Source organism: Phoenix dactylifera, chromosome 14 (assembly GCF_051530095.1).
Source record: "Phoenix dactylifera cultivar Ajwa chromosome 14, Ajwa_hap1_PhDact_Kaust_v1.1, whole genome shotgun sequence".
In the NCBI taxonomy this organism is placed as follows: domain Eukaryota; kingdom Viridiplantae; phylum Streptophyta; class Magnoliopsida; order Arecales; family Arecaceae; genus Phoenix; species Phoenix dactylifera.
Genome location: NC_143203.1, coordinates 21,455,854 through 21,479,450, shown reverse-complemented (window position 1 = coordinate 21,479,450; position 23,597 = coordinate 21,455,854). Strand labels below are relative to the sequence as shown.

Sequence of the window (23,597 nt, the reverse complement as noted above, 5' to 3'; positions counted from 1 at the left end):
GACTCATGGAAGGAGATATATCAACATGACCAATTCTATGGACTGAAGCAGATGAACCATCAGCAAGAGTGATTGAATGCTCACCAACAACAGGTTCCATGGAAGACAGATTAGCGACTTTTCCTATTATATGATCTATTGCGCATGTGTCAACATCCAATCGCTCATGAATGGCTATTGGAGCCCTTCTTTTTCCCTTTATTGGGGAAGAGCACAAATATCATTTAGAGAAGTTAATTCGGCATTTACAAAAATTTGACTCAGGATGCCCTCATAATCGGAATCAAATCCTACAAGAACTTTGAAAACTCGATCTTGCTCAAATCTTTTTGTGCTGGGTTCGGTGAAAATTGGAATGTGGTGACTTAATTCTTGATGCATTCTATGGAGCATCCCAAGGTATTTGTTGAAGGGCTTATCGTCTTTAGGAAAGCAAGCAAGTTCTTGTTTCAACTGATAAATAAGAGCAATATTATTTTTCTCATAATAAATCTCAGTTTATATTTTGCATACTTCTTGTGCAGTTCTTAAAACAAGATCATCTTCAACATGAGATTCCATGGAACTAAAGAGCCGAGACATAACTAAATGATTGCTTGACTTCCAATAGCCGAGACATAACTAAAAGATTACTTGACTTCCAACCATGATTCTTGGGAGAGGATTCTTGTTATCTTACTATTCACAAAGCCGACTGAGAGTTTCCCCTCAACAAAGGCGCTACGGAATGTGATTATGGAAGAAAATTATTCCCATTTAACTTGAAAAGGGTGATCCGCCAACACGGATTCTCGATTACTTCTGAAGACAAACTCTTTTTCAGACCAAGAAAGAACGGAAGACAAACACTCTTTTTTGGATCAAGAAAGAAGCGCAGCCAAACACTAGTCTTTTTTAAACCAAGAAATTAAGAAAACCATAGACTACTGCCAACTTTTGCCGGCAAATCCAGGCAGTTGCAAAGCTATTACTTAGCGTGATACCTGCTTGATGGACTCTTCACCGTACATATGCACAGATTACTGAAAAAAAGAAAGAAAGAGAGAAAAAGGAGTTTTACTTCCTATATATTGTTGCGTTCAAATATAATTTCAGGCTGTAAATAAAACCAAAGACGAGAAAAGGCGTGTTAAACAAATGTAACCGGACTGTCAAATGTTAAAACACAACAAGATCGAAGCACCAAGGATCTGAAACATCGATCACCACAACAAGTCCACTAAACAACGCAACAAAAAGTTCTCCTACCGGAGACCTTACAGGAAGAATCACACAATGGATTCAAACATCAGAATTTCGCTAGAATCACTCACTTCTTCTTGCCAAATACAAAGATAAAGTTTTATATATACCAAGTATATTGAATAACCGTAGAAACCGACGACGACGATTTTGTTGGATAGTCACGCATCATTAGCAGCAACAACAGCTAGTAGTACTCACTTATCATGACCGAACGGATCATGGGCTCGCGTTTGGATTGCCAAGCACATAGAGAGCAATAACCAGCAGCAGAGGCGCCAAGGTCGCCCACATCACCCCCTTGGCCCGAGTACGGCGATTCGGGTCCTCGACTACCACGGAGCTTAGCTTCAGCAGCCACACGGCGAAGAGAATGAGCACGAGGACAGCAGGGTAGTATGCCAGAGGGAGGAGACTGCGAGACCAGATGCCCTTGGGTGGCTTAACTAGGGTTCCCAAACCTAACGCGACCACAAAGGAGCCTTCGAAGAACAGCATCTTGGGAAGGAAGCCGGCGGCAGAAACGTTCGTGCTCCCTTCACCGCCGCCGCCTCCTTCGACACCGTCGAAAGGAGTGATCTGAGACACCTCGCCGGCGCCGGCGCCTCCTTCTTCGACGACGGACGTCATACAGATGCTAAGGTAATTGGGTGGACGAGCTAGCTGGGGTTCGGCTCTCTTTATAGGCGCCGACCGCGGTGCATCCACGTGTATCGTCCGCATGGAATGTTAGCAGACGATTGGCAGGCGACAGGCCGGGCGCCAACGTTTGCAGCAGCATGACGTCGTCAAATGACGTGTATGGGCACCGGGTGCAGCAGCATGGCTCGCTTATTTGGCAGGCGACAGGCCGGGCGCCAACGTTTGCAGCAGCATGACGTCGTCAAATGACGTGTATGGGCACCGGGTGCAGCAGCATGGCTCGCTTATGCAGCATGGCTCGCTTATTTGGCAGGCGACCGCCCGGGCGCCAACGTTTGCAGCAGCATGACGTCGTCAAATGACGTGTATGGGCACCGGGTGCAGCAGCATGGCTCGCTTATTCTCCGACCCCCCCCCCCCCCCCCCCCGGGCTTACCTCACGGATGTGACATGGACATTCCCACGCCCGCCCCCGGCTTACCTCACGCATGTGACATGTACCAGCAAGTCAAACCATATGCCAACATGTAGCATCATGAGTTGATCCCACCACACCCTTCTCCTCGCTGGTCAGATTTTCTTCTTTTCTTCTTCGAGGGTTGGATATCGTTTTTACTAAACTGATGCTGTTTTTTTTATGACAATAACAGCACCATATACTTGGCAACCAATCCTGTTTTTCATACTTGTATAAAGCATATAAATATTTTTTTTTGAGTGCAATGAAGCATATGAACATTGATTACCACTTTGTACATAGCATTTGGAGAATTTCATATGTTGCCGCCAAATTCGAGCTAAGGTTGGGTGTAACTCAGACGATCCTAAGATCGGCTGAAGACGAGCTGAGTAGGCTGGCCGAGGTGCGGAGGGTAGATTTCCTTCGAATGTGGCCTGCAAAAAAATTTCTTGCTTGAGAGTTTTTGGCGAAGGACCCTCTGATGCCTGAGTTAAACTAAAGAGACAACAATATGGAAGGAAGAGAATTTCAGCAGGGTCAAGGGTGTAGGCTCTATGAATAATATTGCATACGTACTTCAGATCCTTCGGATTGTCCTTTTATATAGGGGAGCCTATTTAGTCGTGACTTGGCCTAACTCAACGTGTAATAATGGCCAGTTAACGGCCGGTAGTGCGGCTGAGACGTGGATGCCAGTCTGCGTAGGGGCGCAGGTTATGGTGCTGCTGCCACGACTGCGGATTGCGAGAGCTGTTGGTTGCTGGGACTGTCAATCTTTATCAACACGTGGTGACTATTCTCTTCGGTTGATGGCTCCTCAGTCGATTGGCTCTTCAGATCAGCCGAGGTCCCTCGTTTCAGTTGGTCAACAGTTCAACTGGGGTCGAGATTGTTCTCGTCGGTTTATGTTTAAGGTCAAGGGGTAGGTCTAGCCCGAGGTCGAGGTGTCCAATATTTTTTCCAACACTTGCTTCTCACTTCTAAGGCCTAGCTGCATCTCAGTTTGGGTGATGGAAGTCATGTCGTCCACAGGGCAATGCTCTTAATAGGGGCATTAGATGCATCGATTAGTCTTGTCGAAGCGTTGTCGTATCCGGGTTGTCCCAAAGTGTCATCATTGTAGGGTTTTTCTTGAGGTGCACTTACTATAGCGATCCTGGTGAATCGTCGTGTTGTATCTGGAGCTGACACATAACTTGATATGCTCCGATAGTCAAACCGGCACCTTGATTAGGACCAATCGCACCTCCATATTAGGGTGGCCCCTCTCCTCAGTTTATGCTTCTCATTTTATTTGCTCCTGCCTTCGAGTGCTCAAGCGTCCATGCTCCCAGGTGGTGCTCTAGCAAAGTCCTTCGTCTTTGGCTCCGGCATCCCCTGTGCTCCTCCATTTATGGTGGGTATATGTTCTTTTGTAGCTCGGTCACTTTCTTTTGTCTTCTTCCATCACCATGAACGGTAGTGAGGCTAACGCCTCAGGAGGGAGTTGATCGTCGGACCACTCTTCTCGAGCTCGACAGTCATTGCCTTCGAGCGAGGCTGAATCCAAGGTACAATCGAGCCCAAATCATGAGGCATCTAACCTTATTCAGGAGGAATTAGGCCTCATTTGGGCCCAACATTTCATTCCCCATGAGTTTACTCTTGAGATCGCTGGTCCCAATGTTTCGGTGACCAGTCCCTCCCTTTCTTGGCTTGGCATGTACGTGGAGACTTTGAGGGCTAGGTGGAGATTATGTATCCACGCTTTTTTTGTTTGTCTGATGAGGGCCTATAGCCTTGTTCCAACCCAGCTAGTTTCGAACTCAACCCTAAGTTTTTTCTGGGTTTTCTCCATCTTCTCACCCCAACATTGTGGACTGACTTTGTCCTTGGTTTTGCAGCTCTTACCACCATGAAAACTGATCTTGCACCGATTCGCAAGAGGAGAAAGATGAAGAAAAGATTGGCCGCGACTGCCGAGGGTGAGGCCTTTTAGAGGAAAAAGTCAAGGAGAGAATCTTCCTCGGTCTGCACTATCGAGACCACCATCGAGGTCGACTCCAAGAACTTGATTCTCGAAGTTTCTCCCGAGGTGCTCATACCTCAGGGGGAGGTTGTAGAATTAGACCTCGAGGTCAAAGTTGTTCAATCGACCAAATCGTCCCCTCCAGAGGGAGCCATCATGTCCCCATGCCATCTATCTCCCGAGGTCCGCACCTTGGCTCAATCGGATCCTAGTCTATCTGCTCCGGCCGAGGTGGGGCCCTCAGCCCCGGCCCATGCTGAGGAAGAAATAAATATATAATTATAATTTTATAGAAATAAATATATAATTAAATATTTTAAACAAGAGTAATTCAAAAATCTATATAAAAAATCTCGTGTCGCAGCCTCTCAACTGGGTTCCTGAGGCAAGCCAAACCTAACCCTAACCAAGTTCCTCCGAGTCGGGCCCTGAGGTCAATTTCTTTTTTTTTTTGGTGAAAATGCTACTCATGTCATATAAATCTCATGTGAGTACAACCTGCCAAATCACGAGAAAGGAGTAAAAACAAAGGAGGAGGGACATCTAAAGCAGACGTCCACAAAAAATCTCCGGAGTGCTGGGCTACAAAGGAGGCGACTCAGTCTGCTACCCTGTTCGCCTCTAACACATGTACTGCCTAAAAATCACCTAACATCTGAGCCATCCTACGAGACTCACGAATAAGGGGATGACCATCCCCATACCTGTCCGCCCTCCGGATCCAGTCAATCACCACAGATGAGTCTCCCTCGAGGTACACCCGTTCGACACCAAGTACCTGCCTGTCATATGATAGACCCTCCCAGGCTGCCTGCAGCTCTGCCCCAACTACTGTAAGCACTGGCGTGCGCCGCCCTCCTACAGCAAGCATCCTCCTATGGTGGTCCCTGATCACAAATCCGACCCCTTCAGTCACCCCATCCGCTGACCTACTGTCGCTGAAGTTTACCTTGAGATAGCTAGGGGGTAGGGTACCCAAGAAACAAGGACAAATCGAGGCACTGAACCAGCATGAGGAGTACCCCAGATGTTCCTAGCCATCTCAGAAGAAAACACACCGGCAGCCGCAGAGACCTCCCTTGCATGTAGCGAAGCTCTATCCACCACCATCCATGGGGGCGACCGCCTCCCCTCAAATATGGTAGGACATGTATGCCAAAAGAATCCCAGCCTCCATAGATCTAGGACTCTGCATGAACTCTCTTAACACAAGAGTCAAGTCCTACACCGAAGCCACCGACTCGAAAAGTGGGACCGATGACCTCCGCCATATCTCTCGGGCCCTAGGGCACTGCAGAAGAACATGCTCGCTGGTCTCCTCGATATCTGGACATGCCTCGCACCACTGGGGGACCTGCATGCCCCGCCGGACTAGCAAACTCATGGTCGGAAGGCAGCCCCAAGCCACCTTCCATATGAAGAGTGCCACTCGGGGATGGATCCGTATCCTCCATATCCAACCACCCACAATCTGACGGCCTAGCTCCCTACAGAACAAGGCGTGAAGATCTCTAGCTCGAACCATTGTCCGACCTGTCAGCATCCAAACCAGCCTACCAGACTCCCCCTCGGAAGGGACTGACAGGGCCAGGACCAACTCCGCCAGCTGCTCCCTAAAAGCCTTCCGAATCAGCTCCGTCCTCCATCGACCTCCCACTGGATCCAGTAAATCGCTGACCCTGCAGCCTACTAATCTCACTGAGTCCACCATGGTTGGCATGTGACAAATCGGCCACTCGGTCACCCAGCTATCCTCCAACACATCGCTAGATCGACCATCACTAATGGCCCATCTGATCTCCAGCAACACCGCCACAGCCCAGGCATATATCTCCCTCCAGACTGGAGAATGATGACATGCAGCTCGCACCCCAGGGACCAAAGCTCCATACTTAGCCCTCATCAGCGAGGACCACATACTCTCGGGCTCAAACACAAATCTAACTACATGTCTCGCCGCTAAAACTTTCCGCCTCGCCACCAAAGACTGCACCACCCCCAAGCCTCCGGAGCTAATCGGCTGGCACACAGTCTCCTAAGGCATTAGATGGATGCCACCTCTCCTTCCTCAGATAAAGTTCCTGAAAAGCTGTTCAAGAGACCTCAAGACCGTCACCGGGATGATGACATTGGACAATAGATAGATAGGAACTGAAGAGAGAACTGATCGAACCAGAGTGATCCTACCCATCATCGACAATGTATGCCTCTGCCAACCCTCTAATTTGCGCCTGATGCTGAGCTCAAGAGAATTGCAATCCCTACTCTGCAGCCGCTGGCCAGAAAGTGGGATCCCAGGTATATCATCGTACCCTCCTACTCTCCTACCCCCAAAATCTCTAATATAGAGAGCCTCAGCGTCAGTCTAGTCTTCGGACTGAACCTGATAGCTAACTTGGTCAGATTGATCCGCTGTCCCGATATTATGCAGTAATTCCGAAGAATCTGACCTATAACCTGTGCCGCCTGATGAGACGACCTAGCTATAAGCAAACAATCGTCCGCGAACAACAGATGGAAGATCAAAGTGGCCCCGCCACCGGTCAATAGGCCTCCAACTCCTGACTGGCCACTGCCTGCCTAAGGGATCTAGACAAAGCATCCACACACAAAATGAACAGTAGCGGCGAGAGAGGGCACCCTTGGCGCAGCCTCACTGACGACTCAAAGAACTGGGATGGCATACCATTTACCAAAATGGCAAAAGAATGAGCTCGGATACAGCACATGACCCACCTGATCCACATCTCAGAGAAACCAAATCCCTGCAAGGACTCCTGCACAAAGTTCCATTTCATCCTGTCATAGGCCCTCTCCATGTCAAGCTTGATCTCCATCAAGCCTCTCCTCATCGGAGCCCTGTCGAGATCAAACATAAACTCCTAGGCAATAAGAATATTGTCGGTTATACTCCGCCCCTCCAAAAAAGCCTCCTGCTCCGGACTAATAAGCCTTGCGAGAACATCTTTCAACCTCATGACAAGAATCTTCGCCGTAACCTTGTACAGATTCATACAAAGGCTAATCGGACACAAATGACTCGGCTCCGTGGCATCCTGCCGCTTTGGTATCAAGGAGATGAAAGTTCTCTGCCAATATGCCGCCATCACTGCTGTGCTGAAAAACTGCTAAATGGCTGTCGTCACGTCATGTCCAACTATCATCCAATATCTCTGAAAGAACACAGGTGGAAATCTGTCCGGCCCTGGGGCCTTGTCCCCCCAAGGGACCACACCGCCTCTCTGATCTCCAAAATCGGTCTGATCAACGCTACAACCTCCTCCTCTGACACCCCGACCAAAGGCAACGGTATATTTGCTGTACTCACGTCTGTAGTCTGCTCTGTCCGCCTGGCCCTAAAGAAACTCATCATAGTCCTCTGAATCATATCCGGGTCCTCCGACAGCTGCCCACCCTCATCTCTGATAACTCTGATCCTATTCTGATGCCTCCTAATCACCGTCGTCTGGTAAAAAAATCTAGTGTTCCTATCCCCCTCCACAATTCACTGTACCCTCAATTTCTGTCTCCAGAATATCTCTTGTTGTCTAAGAAGAGCATCGTGGTGCCAGTAGTGATCTGAGCTCCTCTATCTCCTCATCCGATAGAACCCCCCGAACCTTCTGGGCCTGTAACTTGGTGACGGCCTCCTCAGACTCCTCAATCCTCCTAAAAATGTCTCCCATCTCCTCTCGATTCCACCTCCTCAGCCGTCTCCTCGTCAACTTCAATCTGCGATAAACCCAATACAAACCCAATCCTCAGCTACAGGACACACCTGCTGCCCAACATCAAGCTTCATCCTGTTGCCACAAACCCTCCCATCACTGCTAGATTGCCTATCCAAACTCTTCCCCAAAACCAGCTTTGCCGCAGGGCACGAATCACTATGGCACGGTTGCTGCATAGTGGAAGCTTGGGAATTGCCGGAAAGAAGACCCTTCTCTCCTCTGATTCTGAGACCATCGGACAACTCCAGCCCTCCGAGCCGGTCCGATCTCACCTCCTTGCCGGTCGTCCTGATCGGCGCCACCACCCCCAACTCCGAGAGGCTCGCCGCTGCTGAAAAGGCCCTCGCCAGCTTCTTCCCTGGAGCCTCCACTGCCCCACGTTGTGAAGATTCCACGGTGCCTTTGGTCTCTCGATCCGCCAGAGGCGGCCGGCTACACGCCGCTGTGAGGGGGGGGGGGATCTCCTACTCCTTCGGCGGAAGCATACCCCCAACTGCCCATTCACCGGTTGTCGAGAAAGAGTCGGGCCCTTCTCGGTCTGACCCCTGGGTCTGCAGGGGCTTCTCTGCCGCTTCATGGGACTCAGACCCAAGCCAACTAGGTGGTCAGTTGGTTCGCCAGACCCATTGCCCAGTCCGCTCCCATCCTGGCCCACAGCTCGGTTTAGAGAAATGTTAATCTCGCCCGAATCCGACTCGTGGCATGACTCAGCCCCTGCTTCAACTCCCTGGGCGGGTTGACTCGGTCCGGCCTTGTTCGTGCCCGCACCGGCTTCGGAGACATCCTTCTCCGGTGTCCGACGCCGAGCAACTTTGGAAGGTTTCTGCCACCCTTCAAGGTCGACCGGAGAGACCGCATCTTCCGCCCTATTCTTGGTGGACTTCTCGCCGGATCGGAGCGATGTAGGCACTGAGTGCGACCTTCCCCCGGACGCGGTCGTCTCCTTCCTCCGGGTCAACATCTTGGCTGCCCGAGGATTTCGAGTATGGCTCGTGACCAGCTATGGTCCGAACGCCGACATCACCTCCGATGCATCGCCTTCCACATTCATCCAGACTCCATCATCCGGAGGATCCAAACCTGCAGCTGTCTTCCCTTTACCCCGAAGCTCCCCCGTCTCCGCCACCCCGGGCATCGGCGTAGCGAATGCACAGTTCTCCGCCGAGTGCCCGATCCGACCACACTTGGAGCAGGAAACCGGCAGGTTTTCGTAGATGAAACCTTGCCAGAAAGTCTCCACCACCCCCCCGAGCTTCCTTGCACAAGAGTTCCCGGCTTGAGTGGGGCTGAATCATCCAACTCTATCTTCACCCTGCCGAAGCCATACCGCCTCCCCTGCTCTGTAAACCCATCCAACGCCAGTGGATTCCCGGCGCTCACAGCTATTCGGAGTATGGTCTCCTTCTTCCAGTAGTCTGGCGGCAGCCTCGGCAAGCGAAGTCAGACGACCACCCTGTCGACAACCCCCGCACCTGTAACAAAATTATGGCGCCACCGGTCCATTGCTAGGAGCTGAGCGGCCACCATCCATGGGCCATTCGACATTGCGGTCTCCCAATCATCCTCATTAGCAAACCGGACGGCAACAAACCCGTCCATCAAAGAGAAGCACTCCACATTGTATCCCAAGCGCCCCACCCTCTTGATTTCCTTAGCCAGCCAATTCACCGGGACGTACCTCCCCAGGCTTCTCACGATGACCGTGGTGCTCCGCCATTCCGAACGGATGCCCTCCAGTTCTTCCTTTGGGACAACCACTACCTCGGAAAACATCTTCTGCAACGTCTTCAGCTCGCGAAGGGAAGTCCTGTGACACGTCCACGCTTGCGGCCGCGGCGCTCCCTTCGCCACCTCCGCCCAGGAATGACTCTTCGTTGCGCCTTCTGGGACAAGGGCCCTTGGCCCACCTGCCTTCCCCGGTGCCGGCCCTGTTGAACCCCCGCAAGGTCAGCCATGGCTCGCTCCCCACAACTTTTCGCTCTTCGCATTTCTGTCATTCTTCTCTCCCTCATCTCCCTCTCTTGATCTCTCCTCCCTCTTCTCTCGCTGTTGCAGCCGGTGGAGCTCCGCCTTCCCCCCTCTCGATCAGACCGCAGCCAGCCTCGCCGGATCATTGGTAATCCTTCTCGGTCTCCTCTTCTCCTCTGTTCCCTCTTCTGCGCTCCTTTCCTTGTTCCCGATCTCCATATAATTTAAAGCCAAAACCCTAAGCTTAGTCCTCGAACGTCTGGCCAAGAATTAAAATGTAGGCCGGGGTTGAATAAAGGCCAGGCTTGGGATAACAATGACCAACTCAGGCCCAGTCCAGATCCTACATTAACATGGAGTAGAATTACTTGATTCTAATCTTTCTCCTCTCTGTCACCATTCCCTCTCCATTTCTCTTGCACCCCTTCACCCATCTTCCCTTCAGGCCAAGGCCTGGCCAGACTGACTTCAAGCCTTATCATTTTACGGTCTGAGCCTAAACATCTCCCATTTATTTTGAGCTTGGGAATTGGGGTGGCTTGACTCAAGCCCATCTGGAAGGAGGCCTACATGCAAAGAGGCAACTTCTCAAGTGTTTTAAGTTTAGCACCTAGGATGAAATATTATAGTATCCAGAAATATATTAAATAGTGTAATTTGAAGAGCTTCAGTGTACAATGTCAACATAGATAAATTCTGATTTATTAAAGAAAAGACATGAATACTCAAAAAAAGAAATCACTATAACAAGTTAACAAGCCAAGCACCCACCCCACTTTCATCATCAAGAATTCTTTCCATGAGATAAACATCACAGAATTTTGTAATCTCCAAATAACTATTCTTGGTTTTGTCCTCATTGTTTGTCTTTTGTTCGAGTTCAGGCGTTGCCCCAAGTTTCTACTTTCTTGTAGCTCCTTCTGCCTGGCATCTACCGAGGTCAATGTATGTACTAAAAAATAACGAATGTAAAGAAGCGAACAAAGTACCTAGCTTTAGTTTTTTTGTCTGTCTCTATATATTTTTTTCCAACACCATATATTTAATTTGTCTCCACATTCTACAAGTTACCATATCTATTAAGGTACTTTTAGTGGCAAAACTTAGTTTCGTGACAATCTTTGTGTGGTCTCACGCCCCATTGCAATTGAGGGAGGCTTCTAATATTTGCAAATATAACGTAGGCCGAGATCAGGCTGCGCCGAGCTCCAGCCCAACCTTTTCTATTGGTATAGGACCTCAGCTAAATGCTCAAACTTGCCATCGCTACCAACAATGTGCTTAGTGTGCTCAATGCTGCAAGTAAGACTTCCATCAATTTTGTAAGGCTTAAGAACGATGATCTGGAACCTTGAGATGATAAGCCTCCGAGGGGGGTCTCTTTGTAGTAGAGACAGCCTTGAGTATGGCCTTTATTACCATTTTTTTTTGAAAAATTATAAAATAGTAATTTGTATATTTACCTCTAGCTTCAATTCATTTTTTATATATACGCTTCTATCGCCACCTTCACTGTTGAGTTATCATCTTTTAAATCAAAACACTGTTTACCAGCTCAATGAAACCCCTGACCATCAGCCAGAATACAAATCGCTTCACCACCAAGACAATATCTTAAGAAAACTTAAAAGAATGATTCAATTTACGTAGAATAAATGAACTGAATTATTTCTGCTATCTTATAACATTTAAGCAGTCACTTTTGCCTTTTGATAAAAATATTAACAAAACACATACTAATAATTCAAAACTTTAGTATTTTTGAAGTAATTGAAAGATGATAATTGCTTGTACTAGTTCTAAAACTTTTTTGTATAATACATTAAACTTTATGGTTATTAAAAGTAAGATGATTTATGATTATTTTATATTTATTCTAGTATTTACAGAATGTAGATCCATCTACAATAATTAAAAAAAATGATCATATGTTTATTCTTTTTTAATAAAAAATAAAAACCAGATTTACTTTTTTTTTGTTCTTTTGAATTTTTAAAATAATTTAAATTGATATATTTTACTTATTTAATGATATTATAAAAAGAGAATCCAGTGAACATAGCTTTTGGCATTATGGGGGTCCAAGGACAATTGAATACACGTAGATATCTCTATATGTATAAAAACTATTTTTGTGTTTCAAACTTGAGACGCCCAAGTCATAATGGAGCAGTCTTATCATCACACCAAGGTTCACCCTCTATTATAAAATTATAATTTTCTAATATTTGATAAAATATATATTTTAAAATAAAAATAATATATATGTATTTTATTTTTTGTCAAAAAAAGATTATGCACATTGTTAATAAGTTTTTATTTTCATTATCACTCATTGAATCAAATAGATTTACATCCTGCACTACTTTTAATAGTAAATATGTATAAAATTATCATAAATCATCTAATTTAAAAAAATTCATGAATAGATAACATATATTATAGAAAAACATGTAGAACTAATAAAACTAATTGTCATCTTTTAGTTATTTTAAATAGTAGTTTTGAAAATATCCAAGAATAAAATAAAGTATATATCTTGCTTTAGTCAAAAAGAAAAAAATGACTATTCAAATATTATACACTAATATAAATAATTCAGTTTGATAGTATAAGTAAAATGAACCATCATTCTAAGCTATCCTTTTTGTTAGGGGTTTGATCAGCTTTTAAATAGTATATTAATTTAAATTCTTATGCCAATTCCATAAGGCTAAAAATATCATTTTATAAATCTAATAACATTTCAAAAATCTAATAGAGGGTGAAAGCATGATAATATGCAAAAAGAATTGAATCTAGAAATAAATATATAAATTATAATTTTACAGAAATAAATATATAATTAAATATTTTAAACAAGAGTAATTCAAAATTCTATATAAAAAAAATCTCGTGCCGCAGCCTCTCGACTAGGGGTGGCAATCGGGTCGGGTTGGGCATAAACGGGTCGGGTCAGATTCAGGTCGGGTCAAAAAATCATAAACCTGAATCTGACCTGTTTATTAAACAGGTCAGAAATTACAACCCAAACCCGACCTGTTTATTAAACAGGTAACCTGACCCGACCCATTTAACCTGTTTAATAAACAGGTCTGTTTAAACAGTTCTTTTTTGAATTTTGACCCATTTAAACACCCGTGAGGCCGTGACCCGTGACCCGTTTAAACACCCTCCCCTCCCCTCTCCGTTCTTCCCTCACCCGTCTCCTCCAAGAGTCCAAGACCTCCTTCCTCAATCCTCACTCTTCCAGCGGCCCAGCCCCAAAACCCTTTCCCACTTCATTCGCCTGCCCCTCCGTCCGCCGGTAGCGGCCGCCGCCCACCTCTCAGAAGCCCCGCCTCGGAAGTCGGAAGGTCCCACGACCCAACCGCGGCAAGCCCTGGGCCGTCGACGGTCGACCCCCGCGTCTCCCTCCGCGGCCACCACTCCCTCCTCCGCTCCTCCGACGACTCCCGGATCTCGATGAAATCCTCCGACCTTTGGCGGCTTAGCCCCCTCCTCCGACCTGAGTCGTCGTCGAGTCCCTCCTCATCGACCTCTTCGGCATCATCGAAGGCCTGGCGTCTCCGGATCTTCTGCTTCTCCTCGGCATCATCGAGTCCCTCCTCACCGACCTCCTCTGCTCGCTTGTTCGCCGAATCTGAGGGGACCAAGGTGAAATCCCACGAAAAGGGGCGACGACCGGAGAGGCAATGGCCGGCTGCGGTCTTCGACGGAGGGGCGACGACAGAGGGAGGCAATGGTCGGCTGCGGTCTTCGACGGAGGGGCGACGGCCGGAGGAAGACCTTCGGGCTTCGGCGGCTCGGCAGCCGGGGGAAGAGAGGGAGAGATGGAGGAGGGAAAGAGGGAAAGAACCCGAGGGCTATAGGGGGTTTCTCACTGTTTTCATCTGGTGATCTCATCTCCCCTCCCCTCCCAGCCGTTGGATCTTAGCCTCCATCTATTTTATTTAGGATAAAATCAGGCCCAATAAGGCCCATATATTAAACAGGTTATATGGGTTAAACGGGTCAGATATTTAAAACCTGTATCCGACCCAATTAATAAACAGATTAATCGGGTCAACCTGTTTACGACCCGAACCTGTTTAGGCCAAACCCGAACCTGTTTATGGCGGGTCGAACACGGGTCGGGTCATATTTTGCCACCCCTACTCTCAACTGGGTTGCTGGGGCAAGCCAAACCTAACCCTAACCAAGTTCCTCCGAGTCGGGCCCCGGGGTCGATTTCCTTTCGCTCATCGCATACCCGTCATCCTTCTCTCCCTCATCTCCCTCTCTCGATCTCTCCTCCCTCTCCCGTCACACCGCCGCCGCGGCAGGTGGAGCTCCGCCGCCCCCCCTCTCGATCGGACCGCAGCCATCCTTACCGGATCACTGGTAATCCTTCTGAGTCTCCTCTTCTCCTCTGTTCCCTCTTCTGCGCTGCTTTCCTTGTTCTCGATCTCCATATAACTTAAAGCCAAAGCCCTAAGCCCAGTCCTCGAAATCCTAGTAGCTGGAAATGAGCCGCTTGCGTGATTCCTAGGTTCGTCGCGTGGGGTTATACCCTGGTCCTTCTTCTTTTAGTTGTCTAAGCATTGGGATTTATCGCATAAAAAGGTTCTTTTCTTTGCTTTGCTTTTATTTTCCTTTTTAGGATTGTTTCGATTTAATCAATTCTCTTATATTTGGTGCTGGTTTTGTTCTTGATATTACTATTTAGAACGTAAATTTCACCGCCAGTTTTGTGAGCAATTTTTTTTTCTTCTTTTTGTTAGATTAGCTTGATCAAGGTTTCACAAAAAAAGGAAGATATAGGTTTTATTATTTTTAGAAAAAAATCAAATAGTATTGCTGCTAGAGAGTGAGTTCTTATCACCAAATGTGCTGGTTTTGATGGAAAAGGAACTTGTGTTGACGTGCAAGGCCTATCTTTGCTAGGTTTCGTTATTGAGCTAAAAAGTTCCTTTTTCTTGGGCTTATAAATTCTTGACCTTCTCTTGTTTGATGTATCCTGCCATGATTAGATAAAGTTTGCGAATAACACTGCATCAATATTGTTGGTTGCTGTGGCTGGAGCGAAAAAAAAAAGAAGAGAGGGGAAAAAAAGAAGTTTTAGGTGATCTAATTAATCCTTTGAGCAACTTAGAGTGCTAATTATTCTCTCAGTAGCTTCGGCTTAATCCTGATGGCTGTTAGAATGCTCTTCCTTTGCTCTCTTTTGCTTGTGCTAATTATCCTTTGTTTTCAATTTTGCTTGCCTTTTTAGAATGAACATCCCCTGTTTATGTCCTTAATAGGGCCTTTTCTTGTACAAGGTATAAGAAGTACCATTTTATGCCCTTGTCCATATGCATCTTTTACCTGAAAGATGAAATTTGTAGGGTGCTGTTCTTTGATATGTTGGAAATGTGGTTCCATGAATTTGGTTGGTGGTGATCATTTTTATACTGTTATTGTGTAGGTGAGCTATTATTATAATGTAATCGAGTCTTTGTTGTCTTCATGCTGTTCTCCTGCTGTATGTTTTACTTTCTGGTGTAAATTTTACTTTCATTTTTACAACATCTATGTTTGCATTGGTGCTTTCAGGTCTGCAGTTCATTGAAAGAGTCAGTAAGATTGCCTGGCTATTGATAGCTTCTGAATTCTATACACACCCTACACTGTTGGCTAGCCATACTCATTGATGGATCGGCAAGCTCATGAATATGCAGCAGCAATGGCCTTTGCTCAGCAGCAGCAGCAGCAGCAACAGGCCAGTATGCAACAACAACAGCAGTTTGGTTTCCACCCACAATCTCAACAATTCCCTCACCAAGTACATGCCCCACCTTTCCTGCCTCCTCATCCCTCGCTTCAACAAATTCCTCCCTACCATCGCCATGTGCCTCAGCAGCAGCAGCTATATCCTCCCCATCACCATCCCCTTCTTCATCTTCAACAACAGCAACAATCACCACCCCCTTTTGCACCCCATCCACCCCCTCATCTCATGCCACCTTCCCCTTACATGCACCCATTTGATTCAGCCCCTCCCCTAGCTGTGCCTCCTTCTGATCCTGAGCTACACAAACGAATTGATAAATTAGTGGAATATGCTGCCAAAAATGGCCCTGAATTTGAAGCTATGATCCGTGAGAAGCAGCAGGACAACCCTGCTTACAGTTTCCTATTTGGTGGTGAGGGTCACAATTACTACAAATACAAACTCTGGCTATCCACACGGCCACCTGGTTCAGCCTTCAATCCTTCCTTTCCTTCCTCATCTATGCCTATGATGCCTTTGTCTCACAATCCCATGTTAAATCCATCTCCCCTAAACCCTCCTCCCATGGGAGCTGGTGGTGCTCCAGGTTCTATGATGGGAACAGCTCAATTGCACCAGCCTTATCCACCCTATTATGATCAGCATCAGCAAGCACCCCACTCCCAACCATTCATGGGCCAAGCTCGAGCTGATTATGAGCCTTCAACGAGATCTTTCAAGGGCCTATCAGGACCACTTCCATCTGATGTTGCAGCTGAGCTTAATAATGTGCTGAGTAATCTTACAGGTACAAAAGAATCAATTAAGGGAGCCAAGATGTGGTTTATGCAGAGATCACCATTTGCACCGGCTCTGGCCGAAGCCCTCAGAGATAGAATTTTTGCTCTAGATGATTCAGAGAGACAACTGCACATCATTTTCCTGGCCAATGATATACTTTTTGACAGGTCCTTTTTTCTCTTTTCCTTTTCTTTGTGCAATCAACATGTAGCTGGAGATGCTTAACTTTTGATTTGTGTAAAGTAGCATTTAATTTTCTTGACGATAACATGCAACTCTTCCTGGATTTCCATTTGCTACCAGCCTTTACTTTCGACAAATTAACATTATATTTGTCATATCCAAACTGATGGTATTTGACATTTTCTTTAATTTTCTATTATCTTCAGTCGCTCGCATAAGCTTGCATAATATTTGCCACATAACTGGTCACACAGTTCGGCTGCATATCTAGTTGCATAGTGCTAAGTGGGCTGCCTATTTGGCCCATATGCACCCTAGCTGCCTAGATTAACCACACATAGGGAGTGCGGTGCAGTCAGAAGATGACCACTGCATATGTGGCCACATATACCGCTTCTTAAAATGGTGGACGAAGTATTACTAGTTGCAGATTATCTTTATATCAATCTCATTAACTTGAAGTAGACGACTTGTACTTGGCTCCAATTTCCAATTCAGTTATGGTAGGTCTGAGGGTTTTCAGATAATTTTTTAGGTTCAATAATTATTACTTTTTTTCTTTGGAGACATACTCTGGGAATGCCATTACCAGGGTTTGAGCCCTGATCCTCTCCCTAGTGGAAAGGGATGGGAATCAGCTGATGTAAGGCTGGTTGAGCAATAATTGCTGCCTTTAATCCTGACATAAGGCTTCTTTCATGACATAGCCTTTGTGATGGGGATGAAAGAGAAGACCAAAGAAAATAAGAAGGGGGGGGGGGGGAGGGGTCGAACAAAGGGATGTCGAACTAACACATTATTTCCCATTTGAGAATAAGTGTAAAATTATAATTTTCGAGTCTCCCTAGATTTATTTTAAAAGACACCTGAATAATACTGTAGGACAGTCCTAATGAATTTGCAACTTCTTTTAACTCAAAACTATCATAAAACCGGCTCTTTTGATTTAAGGGCTCGTTTAGTTCGCGGGAAGCATTTTTTCTCCTAGAAATATGATTCCTGAAAAACAAATTCCTAGGAAGAGGATGTCTAGGAAAGTACTTTTGGCATGTTTGGTTGACCATGGGAAAATGACAAATTTCCAAAGTGCTTATGTTTGGTTGGCTATCCACTTTTCTGGAAAAGTTATGTATAATTCCTATTATGCCCTTAATAAAAATTAGGTCTTTAATGCCTCTTTAATGTTTCTTTAATGCTGAAGGGCCTTTTTGGGAAAAAATAAAAATTGAGTGATTTCCACCTCATGGAAAAGTAACTTTTCCATGTTTCTCATGGGAAAGATTTTTCCATGAAATGTGAGAATCATATTCCCATGGGAATACAACTTTCTCGTCTCTCTCCTTTGAAAACTCCAACCAAACAAGAGACATCTCATTACTTTCCCGTTGTCCACACTTTCCCCTCTTCTTTTCCCGCGAACCAAACGAGCCCTAAGTGTATCATACACGAGATTCCAAATCCACCAAAATTTTGACTTCCTGCGTCAAAATGTATTTCTTTGTCAATCAAGATTTGCATTCTAACTTTGAGGAGTTTTAAATAGCTGTGGTTCTTTCAACACTTTACTAGTTTTTAACCCTTAAATAGATCTAAAATTAAAAAAAAATATAAAATCAAAATAATCAAGAATCTGATTTTCATTATTTGCTTTTAATTTGTTGATCTTGCTGTGACATCACTACAATGAACTCTATCTTTATGCCGGATTTTGCATTTCCACAATTTGATGGGAGTAATCTGCGTCACTTACAATTAGATGATTGACTTTTGGCTGCACATGATCTAGATCTACAGAACAAGTTCACTAATATAGAGTTGAATGAAACTGCTGGAGTGAAATTGGACAGATCATATTATTGGATATCCTTGCCCATGATTGTCAATTCAGTAGTTACATCTTGTCATGGGACATCATTAGCATATGACTTGAATAGCAAAATCAATGACTGCTAGATTTCAACTACCGGGCCTTCAATTGTTGGACTTCTTGTGCATAGATCACCATTGGGGATTTGCAGTGGATGGCCTTAGTATGCTGCTTCTAGCATCATTATATCATCAGTTGATCTAGTATTGGACTCTTCCTTAATAACCAAGAAAATGGGATTAGCAGCATCTTTTTTCTCAACGGCTCAGGGCATGTTAGGTGTTGCAAAGAGAAGGATAAGCTATAAGCAAGGTTTTCTAGCTTCTCTTAGAAACACTTTTTAAAATTTTCTTCTTGTAGAAGCACTTTCCTGGTACTATAACCAAACACATTTTTTTCAAGAAGTGCTTTTTTATATTAGAAGTCACAAAGCACTTTTTTAAGCAATACCAAACACGCCTGTAAACTAGTTGATTTAATTAAGAACAGCTGTATCTAAACATAACTGCATCTCAATATTTTTTCCCTTTTCTTTTTATTAGGCACTTCCATGCACTCTTTTCTTGTGGCTTTCCATGCCCTCGACATTTAATTGTGGACAACCACACTATTCTGCCTTTGTAATGATGTAGCTAATTGCTCTATGAAGAAAGGATTATGTAGTTTGGCTTTGATATCAAACTAATGTAGCCTGAGGAATAGGGTTATGTGGTTCTGCTTAGAGAGAGAATGAAGCAAGAAAACAAAAGAAGGAGAAGAAGAAAAGAGTTATGATAAATTACCACATCTTTTTTCCAATATTTTAAGACAAGTCTCAAGGTATAAATTTTTAGCCCTCCTCATATTTTATTGTAAAAGAAAACACTTAAATGCACCAAAATGTAATCCCAGTAAGTGGAAAACTTTCCTCAGCTGACCTATTATCTGATTAGGAGCATTCTGATTTCTGTCTGTAAAAGATTTTACTCCAAACCAGCAAAAGTACGTAGTTTCCAGATCAATTAAATTTTGAACTCCTGAATTTGAGAAGTTTTGGACTACTTAAGACTCTGCAAGCACCTTCCTAAATTTCAGATTTCAAATAACTTCAAAAAAATTGAAATTAAAATAGTTTAAAATCTCATTTACATATTTGTTGTGGTTTAACCTATATAAGGCATATCTGACCAATGTAATTTCCTTTTCCCGTTGCCTTCCATCAATGGTTGCTTCCTGTACTCTCCCACATAGCCATATTTGTGTATATTGTCCAAGGTATCTACATATCTGACCAAGTTTAGAATTTGTTACTCTCCTATGTTAGTGAAAATAAACCTAGTATCTTGGTTCATCCCGGTATTGTCCACCTACGTGCATAAGTGAACTATCTGATATTAAAAGCCTTCACTACCATGAACTGTTCAATGGACATATGGAGAAAGCTAATATTTCTTGTAGGAATCCTTGGGGACAGGTAGCGATCCTGTCCTGGAAGACCATCACGTATTATAGTTTGCTAATTGCTTCATTTGGGCACATTGGAATCAGCCTGAGAACATGCAAAAATATTTAATAATTTTTTGAAGATGTGTAAAAGTGAAGATATAGAGGTGCTACACGTGGTGGTTCATAATGGTAACTACAGTAGTTACTTTTCTGGTGCTTCTGATTCACAATGGCTGTTGCAATTTGTTGCATGGTCTTTATTTGTTTTGTCTATATCCCCAATGCTAATTTCTAGTTATAATTAGTGAATAGCGCAGCCTTATTGTACTATTACAATTTTGAGCTAGCTCCACTGGTGTCTTTATCCCCAATGCTGTTTCTGCTAAATTTCTAGTTTATAATGGTGAATAGCATAGCCTCATCATTCATATTACAAGTTTGAGCTAGCTAACAGCAAATTTAGATTGTGCATGAGTGTAATTGGCCACTTCTCACAGCATCTTTACATATTGTTATTTGAATTCCAGTATTAACGATTCTCAAATGCATAGTTTTCTATGCATTTTTTTTTTCTGACTTTGGATTATTGAAATCAAATTACAACAGAATTTTGCACAATGGGGATTTATCAATTTTTTTTAACGTTGCATTTCCTTCCTCGCAAGTAGACTTTACAATTTATTGAATGCTTCTCAGTTTAACATGGCTAGACTGATTTCCCTCCTGATAACTGCATTAGAGGTGGCCTTTCACTTTGTTTACCACCCAATGTCAATTTTATTCTTGCTAGCTGTTGTCTTGACATCAACCATACCATTCCAGCTTGCAGCGGCGGATGAATCCTCAAGATCTTGATAATGAGGCTCTGGCATTTAAACCTGTACTTGGATCCATGCTTGCAAGGATTTACAATAATCCACACAACAAAGATTCTAACCAGTCTCGGTTGGAGAAGATTTTACAGTTCTGGGCTTTGAAGGAAGTTTATGACAAGGAAACTATTGCTACCCTTGAACTTGAGATGACAGGTGGAGCACCTTTGCGTTCAACAACACAGAGAGAAGCTTCAGATTCCTCAGGTCTCTCTCTCTCTCTCTCTCTCTCTCTCTCTCTCTCATGTGCATGCTCAACATGTTTCTGCGTGCAGAACATCTTTGAGCTTTTCAGAGCTTATTTTTCACCAGAAAAGTTTTAGTTACTTAACTTAATCAAGCCTTGAATGAACCAAAACTTGAGCATGCTTGTGAGCTCCCTAACATTTTTTTTTGATGAGCATTGGTGAGGTTCTTCACCTATTAATTTGCCAAGCTTTTTGATGGACTACTTCAGAACATTACTTATAGTACCTCCTTTATGAATAGTCTCTTAGAACACTATGGTTCTCGCACCTCAAATTTCACTAAATTTTCCATGCAAAATCATGCTTTAGCAGCATGTATAGGTGAGCCATCTGAGGGAACTACACAGGTTAAGGGAGGTTGATCGAGTGTGGTAAATTGAGCTAATGACATCCTGGGTAAAAAAGCATTTTATTTTTCCAAGTTTTATATATCGTTGGTGGTGTCTATGTTGCTTCAAGCCCTAACACCTTGCCGCATTTGTTAGTACTGTCAAATGACCTTTTTAGTCCTGGAGCACTCTCCCTTGCCTAAGATTCCTAGGCATCACTTGGACTCTCACACAAGTTCAGAAAAGCTTCAAGTTATAATGGTCGCAGGCCCCCCCACTCTTTGCTTGAACTTTTTGTCTATGAATAAGTTGATCTACCCTTTTGTACAGATACTTTATCTTAAGGGCATAAGTTGTGTCAGGTGGTAATCCTGGTCATAATCATCATCTAAGAACATTTATGGAGCACCACCTTCCAAGTTCTAACTCAGATTCTCTCCCTAGCACAAATGCGGAGGAGAGAGGTGCCAACCGGTGGACTAAAGTCCCAATGGCATGTGTCAGGGGGTAATCATCGAAGAGTCAATAGCTATCAATTATCTCTATACAAATCTTGACTTCATTTTACCGATCTGTTAGATAACATACAAAATAATCGCCATAGTGTTATAGAGGGTTTTATTCTTTTTGCTAGTCATGCCCCCATTTCATAGCCTTGAACACTTTGAAGACTTGCTTAATCCTCTGTTTTGACATTCCCTTGGCTCATGCATAATCCTTTTCCATACCATCTTATGCAAAAGAGTCTTCTTTCCTCCCAAAATATGTTATTGCATGCTTATGCATGCTGGATATGTCACTCTCTGACAACTTACAAAAAAATATTACAACTGTTTTGAGCCCCCCAGACCTACTTAAGCATAAGCCTGAAATGATTACTATTGACTATGACTTGTAGTAGTGTATTTAAATCAACTCTGAGGAGTTTTATGGTGCTAAACATTTTATTTTATCAACACACTCCAGGATTGCAACATGCGCCTCAACAATGGCATCCAGATAAGCAGAACTCTTCACCAGGTTCCCTAGATCAACAGGAGATGGAGAAACGGCTGCCCTCTGCATCAGCCCTGCCATCCCAATTTGCACCACCTTTGTCTCAGCCATTCCTAACGAACCAATCAAACCAATTACCAGCTGGCATTTTCCCGCATGCTGCTCCAAATTTGTTTCCAGGGACTGTGCCAGTCCAATCAAATGCCCCTATAGTTGCACAACCACCAATTTCTCACTTGCAACCAAATTCTGCAGCCAACATAACCGACCAAAGCCCCCCGCCGTATCCACTGTTTCCCCCTGGTCTCATTCCTGGCATGGTCAGGAAGATGCAGATTGGTAGTGGTGTTCCCTACTCTCCCATGAGCCCACTAGACATACCCACTGTGATTCCGCCATCCACTGTGCCCCAGTCAGAGATTCTTGAGAGAGTCTCGAAATTCTTCAAGGAAATTGGTGAGGTGAACCCATCCGAAGGGCCAATGAGACCATCCGACTCGAATGATGAAGATGGTGAGTATGAACATGAGCCTCCTGTTCGCAAGGGAGGGGCTTGCATTCCCCCACCTCCTAACTTGAAGGTGGACCCAGAGACTGGAACTTATGCAGATGGGAGCGTGGATCGCAAACCAGGATCAAGCAGCTCAGGCCGGTTGGGACTAGGGGCTACTGCAAATCCGAATGAAGTGAGTCAATATGATGATGTCTATACTTCGTACCGCAAGCAGAGAAGCACCAGCTACCATTCTTCCATGAGTGCAAGAGCTGCAGCAAGGTGATGAGAAGATTCTCGTACTTGATAGAATTTTCTTTGTTTTCCTTTTTTTTTTTCCTTCTAATCAGAGAAGCCGAGGTTCTGTAATGCAAACCTGAATGTTGATGTATGCTAGGTTAGCTTTGCTATCGAACTTTGCTTCCTTCATGATGGAACTTTTTACCTGTGCAAGTATTATGATCAATGAACAGGTTGTATTATCATTTCCTAGTAACGAGCCCAAGATCAAGAGCCTTAATTCCTCTAGTTGGCTGTGGAATGCTTAAACTTCAACGTTTTGAAGGATTTACGTCTGCAGTAATATAGTGATCATCAG

At 44.5% G+C, this 23,597-nt stretch overlaps 1 protein-coding gene across 1 annotated transcript; it reads left to right on the top strand.

The window, feature by feature from the left end:
- Positions 1-14,213: 14,213 nt before the first annotated feature.
- Positions 14,214-23,519, top strand: LOC103703485 (SUPPRESSOR-OF-WHITE-APRICOT/SURP RNA-binding domain containing protein 1-like). The gene is made up of 4 exons (XM_039132245.3): positions 14,214-14,434; positions 15,629-16,753; positions 20,884-21,140; positions 22,477-23,519. Exons 2-4 carry the CDS (start codon positions 15,726-15,728, stop codon positions 23,283-23,285), a joined length of 2,094 nt encoding a protein of 697 aa, XP_038988173.3. The 5' UTR covers positions 14,214-14,434; positions 15,629-15,725; the 3' UTR covers positions 23,286-23,519.
- Positions 23,520-23,597: the final 78 nt, after the last annotated feature.